The 20,250-nt window shown below is 43.0% G+C and overlaps 1 protein-coding gene across 1 annotated transcript in view; it reads left to right on the forward strand.

The window, feature by feature from the left end:
* The first annotated feature begins 509 nt into the window (after positions 1-509).
* Positions 510-20,250, forward strand: part of FAM81A (family with sequence similarity 81 member A) — a 61,863-nt gene continuing 42,122 nt past the window's right edge. Inside the window, exons 1-3 of the mRNA XM_004374616.1 lie at positions 510-607; positions 1,558-1,831; positions 16,510-16,628. Of these exons, the coding sequence (XP_004374673.1) occupies positions 588-607; positions 1,558-1,831; positions 16,510-16,628 (413 nt within the window). The 5' untranslated portion in view covers positions 510-587. The remainder of the gene's footprint in view (positions 608-1,557; positions 1,832-16,509; positions 16,629-20,250) is intronic.

A 20,250-nucleotide genomic window follows, 5' to 3' on the forward strand; every position in this document is an offset into this window, starting at 1 on the left:
TCTTCGTGGATAGATAGCTTTCCCCAAATTGGATCATGCTGATCATGCGTTGTTTTATTTAAGATTAATTTAGAAACGAGTGTTCTTAATTTGCTGTGGAATTTACCAAATTTGTTGTGATCAGATTTGCTCAAGGGAGTTTGCTGCAGATTTTTAAGAGAAGTTCAAGATTGAATGGGCCTGCTGGAGAAGCTATCTTGTTGGTCTTCGAGCTTGAGATGTAGGCATAGAAGTGAGGAAACTCCGCTTAATTGTCCTTATTGATCTGTCTAGTAAGACTCAGCAATATTAACTTCAGAAGCATTTTGATTTTGCTCTATTCTTTTCCCCTTATTTGGAAACATTTGCTGTGTATTTAATATATAAGACATAAGGCATTTAACAATGTAATTGATCCGTGCGTCAACATAACTTGCCGTTTGCTTAATAACTTAATAATGAGCCTTCGAGGTCATTTAAGTTCTGGATAGAAACTGTTAAATAATTTAATGCTTTTTTTTTCTTCAACAGATGTGAATTATTAAAAAGAAAATGGCCCAACGGAGCACCGTATTTCCTTCTCTTGTCACCGAGGAAAGGTATAATATATGGAAAATATGCATCTAAGGTATACTTTTACTTTCCACCAATCCCATGCGGGCTGCTAGTGGGTGTGATGGTTATTATAAATGAAGCCTTGTGGCTGTTACATTATTCAAGAGTGGTTTTGTTCAAGGGCAAGAGAAGCTTCTAATTTGTAGGATGCTGTGGTCCCCTCAGTGAGCCCGGGAGGGGAGATTTCACAGTAGCCCTGTACTTCCCGTTAACAGTGAGATATAATTGTAGGCCAGGAGGCTAATAATCCCTGTTAACCCTTTTAAATCAGAAGTTGCAAATTGGGAGTCCGTAGACCAAAACTGACTCACAGAAGTACACTGCTTGGCCTGCATGATCTTAAATACTTTTAAAATACGTTGTCACCATTTAAAAATCAGGTGATTTCACATACAAGTTTGGATTTCCTGGCTCTTCTTGAAATATCAGAAGATCTGGAAAAATTGACCTGTATTTCCAGATGGTCACTCATGGGTGGAGCTATAACGTGTGGTTCCCTTTAGCTGGGGAGCATCCTTTCCAGTTCTCCAAAGTCCCCACCTCTCCCTATTGCACCATATGCCATGCACTTCACTCGTTGATGTCACCTGCCTGAACTTTGTAGGCATTTGAGTTTGTAACTACTGCATTAGAGGGAGGGAGGAGAAGGAGGGCATGTCAGGAGACCTTGCTAATAAGCTTGATCTCGAAAACACAGCCTCTACTGGGAAGACATCTCGGTGTGCTGAATTCTGACAGCCCCCTGTTCCTGGAGGTCTTGGAGCCTGGGACCAGCACACTGAAGCCTCTGGGCATGATCGTTTACAGATATTGCCTGGCTCATGAAGAAAACTCTTTTGGGTAGAAACCCATCTAGCTTGGAGGGGTAGATAATTTGTATTATCTTCTCCGGGAAGACTTGAATCTGGCTTTAATTTTCTTTCCCCCAATGAGCCACCCTCATGATGTGGCTCCCTTCCGTAGGCGAGTTAGAACCATGCCCCGTCACAGCCAGTCTCTGACCATGGCACCGTACTCATCTGTGAGTCTAGTGGAGCAGCTGGAAGACAGAATCCTCTGCCACGAGAAAACCACCGCTGCCCTTGTGGAACACGCCTTCCGGATTAAAGACGACATCGTCAGCAGTTTGCAGAAGATGCAGAACAAAGGGGGAGGTGACCGCCTGGCCAGGCTGTTTTTGGAGGAGCACATTAGGAACATAACTGCTATAGTGAAGCAGCTTAATCGGGATATCGAGGTAAGGTGTGTGATCAGGTGCACTGCGTTCCTTCCCAGAGGTCACCGCGTCTCATGCCCACCTCTCCGGCAGTTGTGGATTTAGACCAGAGCCGTCTGTCTTTTCTATTCTTAATGATCGCCAAGGAAACGGCTTGCACAAACATCCTACTTGATTCCAGTATTTGATGGCAGTCACTGACGGTGTTATTTGTGTTTAATCTAAATTTACCTTCCCGATTATTAAATCCACTTTGTTTTGTTTGCCTCTCAATGGAGAGAAAAGAACAAGCCAAATAGCTTCCCTGTGAAACCCTTCATATCTTTGAAGACAGCTATTAAATCAATTACTAGGTCAGCCTTTGCTGCTTCAGATGAAATATTTCTAGGTCATAAGGATTATTTATAACACGGTTTGTTATTCAAACGATCTAGGTATTTGAATTGCTTCTCAGACTCCCCTTTCATTGCTCTGTTTTTTTCTGAAATCGTCCCAGTAAAAGCCCGGTATTGTGTATTTTTGAGAATTGACTAAATTCTGCATTCACTGCTGTTTACTGAGCAATCACAGGCCCGTACGGTTTAGTTCAGAAAGTGTAAGTTCATTTAGGGCCGGGGCTCCATCACTGTACAGTGCTAATACCCTTCACATGTAATTTTTAAATATATGAATAGAAAGATACATGGCTAGATTAAGAAAAATCTTTAAGTCATGGGGATTATATTTTAATTATGCTTTCTGAAATTAAACCTCATTTCTTTTTTTCGTTATTGAATTTATATTTGTTTTTTAACTGCCTTATTGTGGTATAATTTAAATGCCACAAAATTCACCCCTAGTAAGTGCACAGTTCTATGATTTTTGGTAATTTATAGACTTGTGTGATCATCAACATGATTCAATGTTCGCACATTTTTATCACACCCCCACCCCCAAATTTACATGAGCCAGTTTGTGGTCAATCCCTACTTCCACCCTAGTCCCAGAGAACCACGAGTCTGCTCTCTGTCTCTATAAACTGATCTTTTTTGGGCATTCCATATAAATGGAGTTATACAACACGAAGTCTTTTACATCTGGCTTCTTCCACTTAGCGTGATCTTTTTGAGGTTCAGCATTTTCTAGCATGTATCTTTGTGTGGACATACGTCTTCATTTCTCTTGGGTAAACTCCTAGAGGTGGAATTGCTGGGTGTTACCGTAAGCTTATGTTTAACTTTTTATGACACTGCCAGAACAGTCTTCCAAAATGGCTACCATTTTATGATCTTACTGGCAGTGCATGAAAGTTCTAGTTTCCCCACATCCTCACTGACTCTTGGTATTCTCTGTCTCTTTGATAGCCATTTCAGGGGATGTGGAGTGGTATCTCATTGTGGTTTTAGTTCACATTTCCCTAATGACTAATGATGTTGAGGACCTTTTCATTGGCTTCTTAGCCATTTGTATGTCTTCTTTGGTGAAATGTCCATTCTTTGCCCAACTCTGATTGGGGAGGACAGCTTTCCCTCTGAAGCCTGCCAGGTAAAGCCTTTATAATTGCCTATAGTCAGGCCTGAAAAATCACACGTAGGTTTTTAGTCAGGAGCTGGTCTCCTCAATATCTTGCTAACTTTTATCATTGTAAAATATCCTCGTTGTCTCTGTAATATTTCTTGTCTTAAAGTCTATTTTGTCTAATATCAATAGAGCTGCTCCAGCTCTCCTATTGCTACTATTTGCAAGTTCATTTCCATTTTTGATAATTCTCACTTGGCTTGTGCCTTGTGGTCCTGGTCTAAACCAAAACCAAACCCGTTGCTGTGGAGTCAATTTCGACTCACAGTGACCCTATAGTACAGAGTAGAACTACCCCATAGGGTTTCCAGAGAGTGGCTGGTGGATTCAAACTGCTGACCTTTTGGTTAGCAGCTGAGCTCTACCACATGGTTACTGACATTCTCACATTGCTTTGCTTGTGTTTTTTTCTCTGTCTGGAGCCCCAGCTGCCCTGTTGATTGTGTGCACCTCTCCTCTATATCCTTCCAAGAAATTCTGTTTTTTTTCTCCTAACTTAGCTAGAGTCATATTTAATTGCCTGCACGCAAAGAACTCTAGTGACTTATCCTGAAACATCAGTCATAACAAGCAATAATGTACGAGACGATACGTAGGTAGATATGTAAGCTGAACAGGGGTGGGAGGGCATATGGAAGTACACTCATGTACACCCCACAAATATACCCGTGTATGCAGTGGTGCACACAGGGGACACAGTCAGGAAGACTTCTTAGCCGTAACCATACACCTCCTGGGACTGCGATCGGCATATCATAATCCATACAGACAGTGCTCTGCATCCTCCCTTGGTGAGTAGCAGTTTGGGTTTTAAAAGTTTGAGAGTGGCCATCTAAGGTACAACAATTGGTCTCTTCCTGTCCGGAGCAAAGAAGAGTGAAGAAAACCAAAGATTCAAGGAAACAATTCAAGGACTAACGGACCACATGAATCACGGCCTCCACTAGCCTGAGATTAGAAGAACTCGATGATGCCCAGCTACCACTACTGACTGCTCTGATCAGGACCACAATAGCGGGACAGAGTGGGAGAGAAATGTAGAACAAAATTCAAACTCATAAATAACACCAGACGTACTGGTCTTATGGAGACTGGTGGAACCTCCGAGGCTATGACCCTTCAAGCTTGGAACTGAGATCCCTCCCGGAGATCTCAGCATAGCCATATAATAGACAGGCCTATAACATGACCAGTAACACTAGTGAGGAATGTACACCTCGGAACAATCAACTGTACGAGACCTAAAGGCAGCATTTGCCCAAAAGCAAAGTTCAGAAGGATGGTAGGGGCAGGAAAGCTGGGTGAATGGACACAGGGAACCCAGGGAGGAAGTGGGGAGAGTGCTGCCACATTGAGGGGATTGCAACCAATGTCACAAAACAATCTGTGTATAAATTGTTGAAAGGGAAACTCATTTGCTCTGTAAACTTTAACCTACACAATAATAAAATGTTAAAAAAAAAAAAAAAACCTGTAATGAGATCAGAGGGCAATAGAAAGATTAAGACATTGCCGTAGATAATTTGCTTGTGTGTGGAAGGAGGTTTCTATATTTAGAATGATCTTTCCAGTTTTATATTTGGGTGCTGGAACACTTTTATCTCAGAGACTGAATAACTTGGCAACCCCAAGTTGGCAACTTTGCAAAATTAAAGAACCCCCACTTAAATATTTCAATTTTTTTCCATTTCTAATAGACTTTATTTTAGTTTTACAGGAAAAACTGTACAGAACGTACAGAGAGTTCCATACACGCTGCTTCTCCCTGCACACTGTTTCTCCTACTAAAGATTTTAATTGTGAAAATGATTGGAGACATATTAGGGGGCTGATAGAGGTACTTGGCTGCTGCACCCACATATAGAGAGGGAGATAGATAAAATCAAAGAGATATGGCATAGGTCATGATCCTTAGGTTCCCATCCCCTCAACCAATGGCAGAGAACTGTGTCATAACCATTCCTTCCGCGCCCTGTGTTTCCCTGGGGCTCCTTAGCTGGGTTCCCTTTGCTCACGTGGATGGATAGACCAGAGACAGGAAGCCGTCTATTCTGACATTACTCTCTCCCTCAGGTAAAAGCAGAGTGTACCTCTGCCTCTAGAAAAGCATGGACTTAATTTCTCCTGTCAGTGTACGAGGTGATAGTACTTTACCCACAACCGTGGGATCCAGTGGAAAATTTCCCCTTTGGTAGCTGCTGTGTGCTAGTCCCTGGGTGGTGCAAATAGTTAACACACTGGGCTGCTAACTGAAACGTTGGAGGTTCAAGTCTACCCAGAGGTGCCTCAGAAGAAAGGCCTGGTTGATCTACTTCTGAAAAATCAGCCATTGAAAACTATGGAGCACAGTTCTGCTCTGACACGCGGAGGGTCGCCGTGATTTGGAATTGACTTGACAGCCACTGCTGGTTTATGTACTAATCTAACAATCAGAACCATTTTAAATAGGCAATTTTCAACCTCAGCCAAGCCCTCAGTGCTGTTTAATAGTTTCTTCATTCTAGAAAGCCATCTCTGCCTGTTCCTCCCTTTCCCCAATTTCCTTTCTCTACTGTCACCTTGAGGACTAAGGTGCGTCTGACCCAAGCCATGGTATTTTCAATCACCTCATATGCAAGTGAAAGCTGGACAATGAACAAGGAAGTCCGAAGAATCGATGCCTTTGAATTATGGTGTTGGCTAAGAATATTGAATATACCATGGACTACCAGAAGAACAAACAAATCTGTCTTGGAAGAAGTACAGCCAGAATGCTCCTTAGAAGCGAGGATGGCGAGACTATGTCTCACATACTTTGGACATGCTATCAGGAGGGACCAGTCCCTGGAGAAGGACATTATGCTTGGTAAAGTAGAGGGTCAACAAAAAAAGAGGAAGACCCTCCACGAGAAGGATTGACACAGTGACTGCAACAGTGGGCTCAAGCATTACGATTGTGAGGGTGGTGCAGGACTGGGCAGTGTTTCATTCTCTTGTATGTAGGGTCACTGTGAGTCCTAACTGACTTGACGGCACCCAATGACAACAACAACAACGTATCCCTAACACTCAGCACGTGCCTCTGCTAACATAGCGGTTACTCACTGGGATTGACTTCTCCCTTTACAGGTCTACTTCCCCCGACAGACTGAGTTCTTCATTAAGTGAGGAACTTTGTCTTACTCACCTCTGCGTTCTCCAGCACAAAGTGTGGAGCAAAATGCCAGGCATACTAGTGAGTAAACGCCTGGCTCCCAGGGAAGCCAGTTGCAGAGCTGTTGGGAACAAAAAAGGACAAGAAGAGACCTTAAAGGTCATCTGTTCAAACTGCGTCCTTTCCAGGGAGGCACCCAAGGCCGAGGGAGGTGAAAGGGGGACTTGCCTGAGGTCTTAAGGCCAGTAAGTGGTGGTGCTGAGACTAAACTTAGGCTGTTAAACTCCAAAACCCTGCTCCTTTCACTTTTCTACTTTGCCCCCTGGAAGCTCTTCTAGAACCCTGATCTTAGGTAACCAACTTTCAAATGTGTCAGGCTGTCTTGTTGAGCCCTTCTTTGTTTTCTGAGTACTTTTTCCCCTTCAGGAAGAACTTGAACATAAAACCAGGTAATTCTAGCTTTAGTTCTCGCTGAGTTCTCCCTGCCTCATCATTCCTTGGATGTGAGTTTACCCAACTGCTTCGATAATTAGGGTTGTTAGCAAACATACCTAGGAATCCAAAGCCATCAATCATTTAGGCATCTCTTAATTATTGTTTCCCCAACCTTGTTTCTTTAAGCCGATTTTTGAGCAATGTACAATGCAGTGAGTTTTAAAGTAATTTCAATTCTGCTGTTTTTCCAACAACATCTAAAGTGCATTTTATGTAATGATTATTTTTGCCTTAACCAGACAGCATTCTTCCTATATACATATATTTTTGGAGTGTGTGGTTTTGCCAGTAAAACAATGGTTTCTGTTGTAGAGAGGGAAAAGTGAGTGAAATCAATTTTGGCAAAAAATTTATTTGCGCTTGTATTTTTATAATAACTCATATAGTAATAAAATAACAGTAAGGATGTTTGGAAATGTAAAAGGTTCTGATATGAAACACTTACTATGTGGTTTTGTGTATATTTTGAGCTTAAGCAAGTCTATCCAAGCATAACCAAAATTAGGATGCTTGGTAAGACATCAGAATTGCCACAGTGTAGTCAAACTTTATTAAAATGAAACCATGGGGTAGGGTAAAATTCTAAAAGCACTATTATTTAGAAATGATATAAAATTTGGGAGGGTGGATATTATGCAAAAGGAAATATTTGCATATTTAAAGCAAAGAGGCATGATGATATTCAAATTATATTTAAATAACGTGAGGAAGGTATTTTCTGTCTGTAGAGTCTTGATAAATTTCTTCTGTGATCCGCCGGGCTTTTTATTATTTGTATTACTCATTTATGCTTGTTTTTTTATTTACTCGGTGAACATTCCCTGGGTGTTTGTTTTGTGACAGTCTGTCCCTGTGGGTGATTTTTTCTTCCAAAGCTAAAGGTGAAGCTGTTGTTAAGTTGTAAGGCTCACTCCAGGCTCCCGATAGACCTAGTCAATTTGAGCTAAATCAAAACTACGTCTTGATAGATTGGCCTAGGTAAAAGACTTTCTGATTCTCTGTTATGTGGATCAGAGCACACTTATAAATGGGAAGAAAGTAAAGTATCTGTATCATCAAACCACTAGCTTATGTGAGCCTCAAGATCTCCTCAAGAGCTAGAACTGAGCCTTAGTTTTTCTATTTTTAGCACCTACCACAGTGTCTAGCACACAGTCAAAACCAAAAACCCAATGCCGTCGAGCCAATTCTGACTCATAGCGACCTTATAGGACAGAGTAGAACTGTCCCATGGGGTTTCCAAGGAGCAGCTGGTGGATTCGAACTGCCGACCTTTTGGTTAGCAGCCAAGCTCTTAACTAGTGCGCCACCAGGGCTCCAGCACGTAGCAACAGCTCAATAATAAATGTTTCATAATCAAATGCTCCAGGGTCCTTGCCCCTTCCAGGAACCCTGTAATTATTGCCGACATTCTATCAGCAAATTTCAGTGTCAAAACAGATGACTTTTAGGTACTGGTACACAATAGGTGCTTGATAAATGTTGAAAGAAGGCATCTATTGTTTTAAATCCATCCCCACCCATTGTCTCCATTAGCAGCTTATCTGATAATGTGGAGTATGTTATCAATTATTTATTTCTCAGAAACTTTCCACAAATTATGATCATCATTATAAATTTAAAAGAGATAATGTAGTCAACTATGAATTATACATGTCTGGATTATCCATACTGTCTTTGGTTTAGGCTGTTATCAATCCCTGGAAGCCAAGTCCTGGTAGGAGGTCCACGGCCCTATTCGTATTGGTAAGCTTTCTCTTCCATGCCAGTTTGATGGCTTGGGGAAGTAGATGGACCCCCATGTCCCCTTAGGACTTTAGCTGTGTCTCCCTGGCCTTGGGAAACCAGGCAGTGGGGTCTGCACCTGGCTCATTAGGACCTCCTGGTTTCCATGTGCTGAGGCTTCAGAATGTCCCACTGGCTTGGGGTGCTGGCTTTGACCTAGTTGGGTGATGGGAAGCTGTATCAAGCTGTTATCTAATTGACTAGATTATACATAGTTTGCTAGATTCATAATTTCCAAATGGGTGTTTTCTCAACTCAGAGATGAGTGCGGCGTTGGGCTTTACTAGCACATCAAAGCGGAGGTGTGGACAATGATGTCAGCATGTGCCTGGAGGGACAGACAGGAACTTGGTTCAGCGTGTGCGTACTCAGCACCGCCTAGTGAGGAGAGTCTTGGCCACTGGACGTTGTATATTTTACTTAAAAAGGGAATTGCAGCCTGCAGCTGAGCCTGCAGCCTGGGCCCCACTGAACAGACGTATCAGCAGAGGGACTTAGATTATTATCATCCAAAGTCATTTTGTTTTAACTCTACCCATTAGGTCAACCTTCTGATTGTGACTTGGCTTGTCATGTGATTTGACTTTAGGGGGAGAAGACAGTGAACTGAGTGGAATTTGAGTGTTTGTTCAGTTCCTTTGATGGATGTGGTTCAATCTAGATTAATAAATTAGTGTTCTGGTTCTCTGTCTCCAGTACATTTTAGCTTGTCTGAGTCCATCTTTGAGGGTTTGCTCACCTCCAGGCACTGGCTGGAGATAGTCTCTGAGCCTTCAACATGGAAGACCTGATCCTGGAACGCGGAGCTAAATTAAGTGATGAATTCTTCAGTTACTTAGAGCTGGGTATCGCTAGAGGCACTAGGGCTGCCGTAGTGACCTAGGCATACAAGGCCCTGCTCTCAGGCCCACTCCACAGTCTGGTGGGCGTATACAGGCAGTGAAGGTTTAGGAACCAAGGTGATGTCAGCCTTCCAAGTGCTCTGAAGTCAATGAGATAATGTGATGGAGAGCGATTGTGGGGCTGTTTTAGAAAGGGCGCTAAGGGGGCACGGTGACTGAGACTAGAATGACAGCAACAGCCAAACCAAAATGCATGGAGGGGAGGTGATGCACAGGGTGGGGAACATTCTAGAAAAAGGGAATTGCAGGTTCCAGGGCCGTAAGTAGGAAGAAGCTTGGTGTGCTTGAGGACCAGAGAGAGGACCCACGGGGCTGGAGTGTTGTGAGCTGGGGAAGGGGCAGATCATGAGCCTTGGCGTTTTTGATGAGCAGTTTGGAGTTTGGAAATTAGAAGTCATTATTTAGTTTTATGCAAAGGAATTTAAACAATTCACTCACATTCTTGGTCCTGGGGATACATTTGTGAATAAAACAGATGAAAATCCTTGCTGTTGTGGAGCTTACAGACTGATTTATGTGTCAGAAAGATCACTCTGACTATGGTGTGGAGAAGGCGTGGGGAGCAAGGATGGAAGCAGGAGACTGCTGTAGCTCTGGAGACGGGTGACGGTGGCCTGGATTGGGACACCCTGGTGGGGAGCAAGGATGGAAGCAGGAGACTGCTGTAGCTTAGGAGACGGGTGACGGTGGCCTGGATTGGGGCACCCTGGTGGGGAGCAAGGATAGAAGCAGGAGACTGCTGTAGCTTAGGAGATGGGTGACGGTGGCCTGGATTGGGGCACCCTGGTGGGGAGCAAGGATGGAAGCAGGAGACTGCTGTAGCTCAGGAGACGGGTGACGGTGGCCTGTATTGGGGCGCCATGGTGGGGAGCAAGGATGGGAGCAGGAGACTGCTGTAGCTCAGGAGACGGGTGACGGTGGCCTGTATTGGGGTGCCATGGTGGAGATGGGGAGAAGTGCACAGATTCTGGATTTGTTTGGAGGTAGAGCTGTCAGGACTTCCTGGATGCTGGAGTTAGGGAGACTTCTGTTCTGGAGTTGGCGAGTTTTAGGGCCCATCAAATACCCAGGTGGAATGCCAAGAAGGCAATTGGATACATGAGTCCGGAACTCAGGAGAGTTCTAAAGGCCCCACTTTGCTGTACTTGGGCCTTTCTCTAGATGATATCAGAGTCACACTTTCACTTCCAATTTCTCACAAACCTGAAAAGAGTTGGAGAAGGAGAAACATGGAGAGCTGTTTCTTCCCTGGTCTTTCCTAGACAACACTGGCATGTCAGATTTGGAGGTCCCAGGGACATGGGTTATTGTGGCCTTTGCATAAACAGCGTTGTGCAGCACACCAGGGCTCCTGTGGGTCCCTATTCCATGCTGTCTTTGAGGAGAAAAAGCAAAAACAAACCCATTGCTGACGAGTTGATTCCAGCTCATGGTGTTACAGAGTAGACCTAAGCTCCATAGGGTTTTCTTGGCTGTATTCTTTACGGAAGCTGGTCGCCAGGCCTTTCTTCAATGGCTCAGCTGGGTGGGTTTGAACTGCCAACCTTTCAGTTAGTAAATGTACTTAAACTGTTAGAGACCCCAGAGACCCTGCCTTTGGGAGAGGAGATTCTTTAAAGATAGATGATATCTTAAAAAAAATAAATGAAGACTTGGGACATCACGTTCTCCAGGTTGCTCACCTCTTTGCTTGTGTGAAGCACGTTTATTGTGTGGAGTTAGGCCATGTACTTTCCACCCTGTGGTCTTTCCTGCTGTAACCGAGCTCTCTGCCCCCAAGCTTGGTGTGCGGCATGTAGTAGGCATGCAAAAAACATGTTTCTTGAATTGCCCACAATGGAGACGTGCTGATACTTAAAGGTGTCCACTTTTTAAAGTAAACCTGTCGTGATGATATATTGCTACAACATGACAAATGAGGGAACACTTACTGACTTTACAGAGAGATTATCTTTCTAAGACTTCATTATAGAATTCCTTCAAATAGTAAGCTCTCTAATGCCTTCTGGTTTCATGTAACTTTTCAGTAACATGAATATTGTGTTATGTTCATGTATAATTTTTTCCTGTATTTTCAAAGCACTTCTAATACAATACCTTATTCATCTGCATAAGAATTCTGAAATTAAATGGGCTTTTCTGTCTTATTTCTAAGCATTTTAAAGAAACACATTTTTTTTCCTGGTTATACAAGTAATGGACGCTCATTGTGGAAAATACAAAGACCAGGAACCAAGGATAATCCCACCCTAGAGAGCAACAAAATGTTAACATTCTAGTTTTGTTTTAAACATCTTAATACATCACTGGAATCTTGCTGTATATTTATTTTGTACTCTTTCTCTTTGCTTAATATTAAGTATTCTATTATCATAGCTTTTCCCCTGTCTTTAAAAGCCCTCCATGAGCCTCTTTTTTTTTTTTTGCAGTGGTTGCATAGCAACGCACTCTGTGGATACCTCGTAAAATACTCCTTATGTGTATCACACTGCGAAGACATTTTTGTGGATAAATGTCCATCATTTCTCTTATGATTTCCCTTAAGGTTAATGCTAAGAACTTGAGCTACTGGGTCGAAGGCTAGGAGCATTTTCTAGCCTGTTACCTTTTGCTGTATCACTGCAGAAACGTTCTACCAGGAAGGGCCAGCGGTGCCTTTTGGGTGTTTTGTATGCTTCCAAAAAGCACTATAAGTTTAAAAAAATTTTGCTTCTTTAATAGGTGAAAATAGTATGATTTTTATTTCCTGTTTCTTTGCTTACTAATAAGATGGAACCTTTTAGAAAATGTGCTGGTGAAGTATTTTTAGCTTCTCTTATGTGAATTGCTGTGCATTCTCTTTGCTTAATGATTTTTTTTTTTTAATTGTGAGACAACCCAAACGAAATCGGATTGGTGCTAGAGCCTTCGTTATTCATGTAGCGTCTAGTGTAACATTTCTCCCGGTGTGGTCTGCGGACCGCCTTGCAGGTGTTTACCGAGCACCCCGACTCCGGGGGCCCCACTCCCTAGCTTTGGTTTTCTGAGGGTGGAGCCTGGGAATGTGTGTTTAACAAGCCACCTGACTGATCCTTACGAATCCCGAAGGAGTTCAAGAACCACAGGTTTTATGCCTTGTTATAAACAAGGTTTGAAGCATTACATACAAAAAGAAGAATACTTTCCATTAATCTCAACAAGAGCGAGAGAGTGAGTGTCTTTTCATCAGTGGGAGAGTGTCAGAACCAGATTAGTCAGATCTGAAGTTTTCTTGCAGGAATGTGTTCAGCTGACTAACGTTTTGTCATTCACAGGTGATTGTAGCTGGTTTGCATTCCTCTTAATACAGCAGGTTCATTCAGAAAAAGCTGGATACTGTAGCAAACAATTGATAAGTCTTGCAGTTCCAAATTCCTTTAAGTGAAATACCTTTTTTACTGTTGCTTCACTCCATCCATAGTGGCCCCAACCAGGTTTACAATAAGAAACACACAGAATACTCATGTTCCTAGTTTCTGCTTTTTACTAGGAAGTTGGAAGATCCTAAAAAAAGGATGTAAGTTATGCATATATACTTTCAAAAAAAAAGAAAGGAAGGGAGGCAGGTGAAAGAAAGGAAAAAAATAGTTGAGAAACGGGAGGACAAAAGCGATTTATGTAAGCATAGTTGCCTTGTCTCTAACAGTGCTTGCCTGTTCATTTGCAAATTGGACCTCAGGTTGTCAGTACAACAGAAACCACCAAATTTCTAGAAATAAATAGTAACACGTAGATACATATGCAGGTAAATATGGAGTTGAATTTATTCTCAAGAAATCCCTAGCTTGGTGCCAGAGGTAATAGGAAGATGGTGGTTTACTGTACCTGCTTCCACTCTGCCCTCAATTCTAGTACCACCTTCCTGAACACCAGGATAGACAGACAGGCAGCCTGGAGTGCCAGCAGAGACCCAGCCAGGCTTGCTGTGAGTGAGGTCCTGGACCCCACGGTTTAGGAGTTGGAGTCTCCTGGCCCCCATAGAGGCAAGGAGGGACCGAGAGGTGGGCTCTGTCCCCGCTGCCTCTGGGCTGGGATTGCTGTGGAGAGCAGGATGCAGAGGCTTCCTCCTGGCACCTCAGGGGAGCCCGGCTCTGTTGTCACTGGCTGCACCTCCAGTTCACAAGCTCCTTCTAGTACATTCAGGACCAGTCACTTCAGGTACTCCAGTGAGCAAAGAGAGAAAAGTACGTTCCATCTGAGAGGACCCAGAAGCCAGAGGAAGGAAGAACAAGCGCAGCCCTTAGAACAATTCGGCATATCCTGATAAAATCCCTGAGTTCCAAAGATGAAGAGAAAATCTTACAAGCTTTTAGAGATAAAGAAATAGTTACTTATAGAGGAAGAAGCATCAGACTTCTTGTCAGTAACCCTGGAGTGTCGAAGTTCACTGAGAGGAAAGGCCTTTAAACCAGGAATTCTGTTGTGTTGTCGTGTGCTGTCAGGTGGATTCTGACTCATAGAGACCCGATAGGACAGAATAGAACCGCCCCATAGGGTTTCCAAGGTTGGAATCTTTACGGGAGCAGACTGCCACATCTCTCGCCTGTGGAGCAGCTGTACCTTGTCAATTTATCAGGATGAAGGACGGGTGATTATCAACATGCAGGGATTCAGGGGCTTTCATGCAAGTGTCTGAGGAAAATGCTAGAGAAAGGACTCTAACCAAAATCCAACTGAATCTGAACAGAGACCTCAAGATAGCGGAAAATAGAAGCAGCAGCAAAACTAATCAATAATCCTTAAAAAAAAAAAAGGCATATATAGTTTCGTTTCAGTGGATGTTGATTAATACCTGGGCTCCATAACAGAAGTGCTAAAAGAAAAAAGAAAAGATTATTGAAATAGAAGAGACATTCTGCAAACGAAATTCTATTATAGTCCAGCTAGAAGTATCAAGTTATTTTAGCAAAGCCTAGTTGGGGTAGAGGGGAGGACAAGAGAGGAGAAAAGTAAAATCCTCCCAGGTGAGTCCCCGGGTTAAAGGGAGAAAGAGGGTAGAAGTGAGGGGAGCTGAATGTCTCACATTTGGGGGCATGGGGTTGTGCAGGAATAGAGCCTCCTGGCAACGAAATTATTTTATTTTCGAAGTAGAGCTGTGTATATGATTATGAGCACTGGGAAAGGGATGATAACCATTCATGACATGGCAAAGCCCAGGAGCTTCCCCAGTTAACAAGGGGAGAAGGGACTGAATGGAACCTGATCAAACCAGTCGAAATAAGAAGGAGAAAGGAAACAAACACAGAAAAATGCATTCTAAACATGAAGTGAGATGAAAGGACAAATGAAGAACAACCAAAGCAGTGTAGTGTAGTGGTTGAAGGCACAGTCATGGAGCCAGATTCCTTGGGTTCAAATCCCAGCTCTGTCACTTATTAACTGTGACTGTCGGTTACAGTTGACCATCTGTAAAATGGTGAGAATCATAGTACCTCCTTCACAGGGTGTTGTGACGATTAAATGAGTTAACACTTATGTGTGTTAGCATACCTGAAGTGTGTAGAACAGTGTCTGGTGTACAATGAGACCACGCACGTGGGACCCATTCAGTGGCAGCTAGGACTACTACCTAGGACTCTAGTTTTCTAATTTCTCTCACACTTTCTCTCCTCTCTTCCTCTCCTTCTCTCTCATGCTTCATCTTCTTTCCCAGAAGAGCTCAGATTCTACAGCCGGGTGGCCTGGGCCAAGTTCTGGCTAATGCTTACTTCCTGTGTGACTTTGGGCATACCATCTTAGCTCTTTGTGTCTCTTCCTCCTCTGTGACTTGGGGGGCCAGCGAGTACCCCCCTCACAGGGCTGTTGTGTGGATTTGGTCAGCACGTAGCACGGTGCCAGGCACTTCATACATAGCATGTGCTCAGTAATCATTGGGGTGTCCTGATCATCTTCACCACTCCTTTGAAGATTTCCTGAGGTGGACTCTCCACAAGGCCATGCTCATGTTTGCTCACCTGATCTTCAAGCAGTTCTGCTTTCATTTTCTTTCTCATAGAGCCGTTTGGACTTTCACATCAGTCAATAAATGCTTCTTGGTTACTTTCTTTTGGGTACCCTTTTCACAGATTCCCGTGTATGTCACTCCTCTAAGGGACTACAAATGTGAAGCTTTCAGAGGTTATCTTTCCCTAAACCAAGCCAAGAACCAAACCTGTTGCCGTCAAGTTGATGCTGACTCATAGCGACCCTGTAGGACAGAGTAGAACTGCCCTATAGGGTTTCCAAGGCTCTAAATCTTTACAGAAGCAGACTGCCATATCTTTCTCCTGTGGAGCAGCTGGTGAGTTCAAACCACTGACCTTTTGTTTTGGTTAGCAGCCAAGTGCTTAACCACTGTGCAACCAGGGCTCCTTCTTCTTTCCCTAACCCCCATGAAATTCTCATAATCTGCGTGCTTGCTTTCTCCTCCCACCGCCAGAAAATCCCCTTTGCTAAATAATATTTCTCATGCCTAAGTTGTTTCACTCATTCACTTTCAGGTTCCAGTATAAATAGTCTGTTATCCAATACGTACTAGAAAGAATGATTAGCATTTCCCGGGTGTTTCCTGTATACGAGGCGTTGTGCTAAGTGCTTTACGTTCATGCTTTACGTTCCTTATCTTATATAAGGCTCACAGTAGCCTTAAAAACGTAGTCACCGTTAATTCTGGTTCTCTGCATAGGTGTATACCAAGTGAATGTTAAAAAGGAGCCTCTTATTTTAAAAAAACAAGCTAAACCTTCTTACTTTTGCCACGAGTATGAAATGCTCTTGTGGCAGCGTGTGAGTTCACAGGTGCCTCTCCTTGTGTGTTTTGTGCTGCCCAGGTACTCCAGGAGCAGATCCGGGCCCGGGACAACATTAGCTACGGAACGAATTCTGCCTTAAAGACTCTGGAGATGCGACAACTCTCCGGCTTGGGGGATCTGCGAGGAAGAGTGGCAAGGTAGGCATTCAAACGCAGGGGACTCTGCTCTTCAGAAATGAGTTTTCATAGGTGCCATTTTAGCAGGGAAGAGATTCATGAAGCCACAAGCAAATTCTTTGCATTCTTCTAGCACATTCCCTCCTTTGTGTGTACAGTCTAGCGGTAGAGGTTAAACCTGATTTGGGAGCATGCCACAATTTCTTGTGTTTCTGCAATTTCCCAGCCCCACATATTTTTCCTTTCTTTTGTGGCTGTATCCATCTTTCCCCTGGAATGCTAATGAGACTTTGATTGTGGAAACTCATGTGAAAAAAAAAGTTGGTGGAGTTTTGGCTTTCTTGCACTGATTATGTAATTATGTTGAAGGTTATAAATTTTTTAAGTGATGTTCTTAAGTTGCTAGAGTGCTGTATTATTTAATGTTTAATTTTATAGTTTTCATGGATCCATTGGTGATACAAAAAAAAAAAACAAGACCAAAACCAAAAAACAAACCTGTTGCTGTCAAGTTGATTTCAACTCATAGCGACCCTATAGGAGAGGGTAGAACCACCCCATAGGGTTTCCAAGGATGTAATCTTTGAATTGTAATGCTGGTAAAGAATATTGAATATACCATGGTCTGTCAAAAGAACGAACAAATCTGTCTTGGAAGAAGTACAACCAGAATGCTCCTTATAAGCAAGGATGGCGAGACTACATCTCACATACTTTGGACATGTTATCAGGAGGCTTCAGTCCCTGGAGAAGGACATTATGCTTGGTAAAGTAGAGGGTCAGTAGAAGAGAGGATGACCCGCAGATGGACTGACATGTGGCTGTAACAGCGGGCTCAAGCATAGCAGCGACTGTGAGGATGGCGCAGGATCGGGCAGGGTTTTGCTCTGTTGTGCAGGGGGTCTCTATGGGTCTGAACCAACTCGACAGCACCTAACAACAGCAATCTTTATGGAAGCACACTGCCACATCTTTCTCCTGCAGAGCAGCTGGTGTGTTCGAACTGCTGACCTTTCGGTTAGCAGCCAAGCGCTTAACCACTGCACCACTAGGGTTCCTTATTGGTGATATAATTGATAGGAAATCAGGTCCTGATACTTCTCCTGTAGGTCCAGCTCGGAAGAGCAAAGGCAAGTTCTCCACAGAGGTAAGAGACACACTCAGATCCGGACCTTAGCACATCTTTTAAATGGGACTTTCTCACAGAGTCTCCTGTTGATCCTAAAATGGAGCTCAGGGAATTTCGCTTTCTTATTCCCACCGGAATGTTTGGCATTATCTGGCCTGTCTTCTTCATTTTTCCAAGACTCAGTGGCCATTTACTCTTTCCTCTATGAGGCTAGTTTGCATGGCCTTAGTGGAGAAATACCTGTGTGCTGAGGCAGGCATGCAAGTCCCTCCTAGGTGCTTACTGAGAGTTGGAGATGGTTAATACTGGGGCCAGCCCTTCAGGAAGCTGCACAGTGGACTTGAAGGGCAAGAGAAATGCATAGTGGGTTCATCTTTCTTTCCTCCCTTCCTTCCTCCCTCCCTCCCTTCCTCCTTCACTCCCTCCCTCTCTCCCTTCCTCCCTCCCTTCCTTCCTTGCTTCCTCCCTTCCTTCCTCCCTTCCTTCCTTCCTCCCTTCTTTCCTTACTCCCTTCCTTCTTTCCTCCCTTTCTCCCTTCCTTCCTCCTTCCTTCACTTTCTTTTTTATAACACACTTTCTTTTTCATAACAGCTTTATTGAGATATAATTCACATATCCAAATTTTACCTCCTGAAAGCGTGATTGAATGGATTTTAGTACATACACAGAGTTGTGTAACCATAATAATAAATTTTAGAATATTTTCATCACTCCAGAAAGAAACTCCGTACCCATTAGCAATCACTCCCCCTTTCTTTCCAATGCCCACATCCCTAGGCAACCACCAATCGTTTTTCTCCTATGACTTGGCCTGTTCTGAACATTTCATACAAACAGAATCACGTAATATGTGGTCTTTTGTGACTGGCTTCTTTCACTTAGCATAAGAGTTTCAAGGTTCGTCCATGTTGTAGCATGCATCAGGACTTCATTCCTTTTTATGGCTGAGTAGTGTTCCATTGTATGTATATTCCACATTTTGTTTATCCATTCGTCTATTGATGGACATTTAGATTGTTTCCATTTTTTGGCTGTTAATGAATAATGCTACTATGAATATCGGTATACAAATTTTTATGTGGATGTATGTTTTTATTTCTCTTGGGTATATACCTAGGAGAAGAATTGCTGGGTCTATGGTAACTCTGACCTTTTGAGGAAGTGCCAGACTATTTTACAAAGTGATTGTACCATTTTTCATTCTCACCAGCAGGGTATGAAGGTTCCAATTTCTCCACATCCTTGCCAACACTTGTTATTATCTATCTTTTTTTATAGCCAGCCTAGTGGGTGTAAAGTGGTATCTTATTGTGGTTATGATTTGCATTTGCCTGATGGCTAATAATTTTGAGCACTTTTCAAGTGCTTAGTGCTCATTTGTATATGTGTATACAGATCCTTTGCCCATTTTTAAATTGGCTTACTTGTATTTTTATTATTGAGTTGTAGGAGTCCTTGATGTGTTCTAGATACAAGTCCCTTATGAGATACATGATTTGCAAATATTTTCTCCCATTTTGTGGGTTGTCTTTTCACTTTCTTGATGGTATCCTTTTAAGCACAAAAATTTTATAGTTTTAATGTTGTCCAATTTATTTTATTGCTTGTGCTTTTGGTGTCATAACTAAGAAACCATTGCCCAATTCAAGGTCTTGAAGTTTTACCCCTATATTTTCTTCTAAGAGTTTTATCTCTTACATTTAGGTCTTTGAAGGAAGACATCAAGGATACCTAGGTTTGTTACCATTAATGAATGGAGGAGACTTCGGTTGGGTGGGATGGAAAACAGAAGAGTTTTGGGCAGGAAATTGAGAGTTCTTTCTTTTTAATTTTTATTTTTTTATTGTTGTAGTTTAAATGAAGTTTACATTTCAAGTTAGTCTCTCATACAAAAATTATACATGCATTGTTATGTGACCCTAATTTATCTCCCCATACCATGACAGCATACTCCTCCTTTCCACTCCGGATTGCCCATGTCCATTCAACCAGCTCCTAACCCTCTCTGCCTTCCCATCTCACTTCCGGACAGAAGCAGCCCATTTAGTCTCTTGTATCTATTTGAGCTAAGAGGCGCACTCCTCACAAGTATCACTTTATGTCCCATAGTCCAGTCCAATCCCTGTCTGAAGAGTTGGCCTCGGAAATTGTTTTAGTTCTGGGCTGATAGAGAATCTGGGGGCCATGATTTCCGGGGATCCTCCAGTCTCAGTCAGACCATTAAGTCTGGTCTTCTTACTAGAATTTGAGTTCTTCACCCCACCTTTCTCCTGCTCCATCAGGGACTCTCTTGTTTTCCCTGTCAGGGCAGTCATTTGTGGTAGCCAGGCACCATCTAGTTCTTCTGGTCTCAGGCTGATGTAGTCTCTGCTCTATGTGGCCCTTTCTGTCTCTTGGGCTAATACTTTCCTTGTGTCTTTGGTGTTCTTCATTCTTCTTTACTCCAGGTGGTTGGGACCCATTGATGCATCTTAGATGGCCACTTGCAAGCTTTTAAGACCCCAGATGCCACTC

Source organism: Trichechus manatus, unplaced genomic scaffold, assembly GCF_000243295.1.
Source record: "Trichechus manatus latirostris isolate Lorelei unplaced genomic scaffold, TriManLat1.0 scaffold00030, whole genome shotgun sequence".
Classification (NCBI taxonomy): Eukaryota; Metazoa; Chordata; class Mammalia; order Sirenia; family Trichechidae; genus Trichechus; species Trichechus manatus.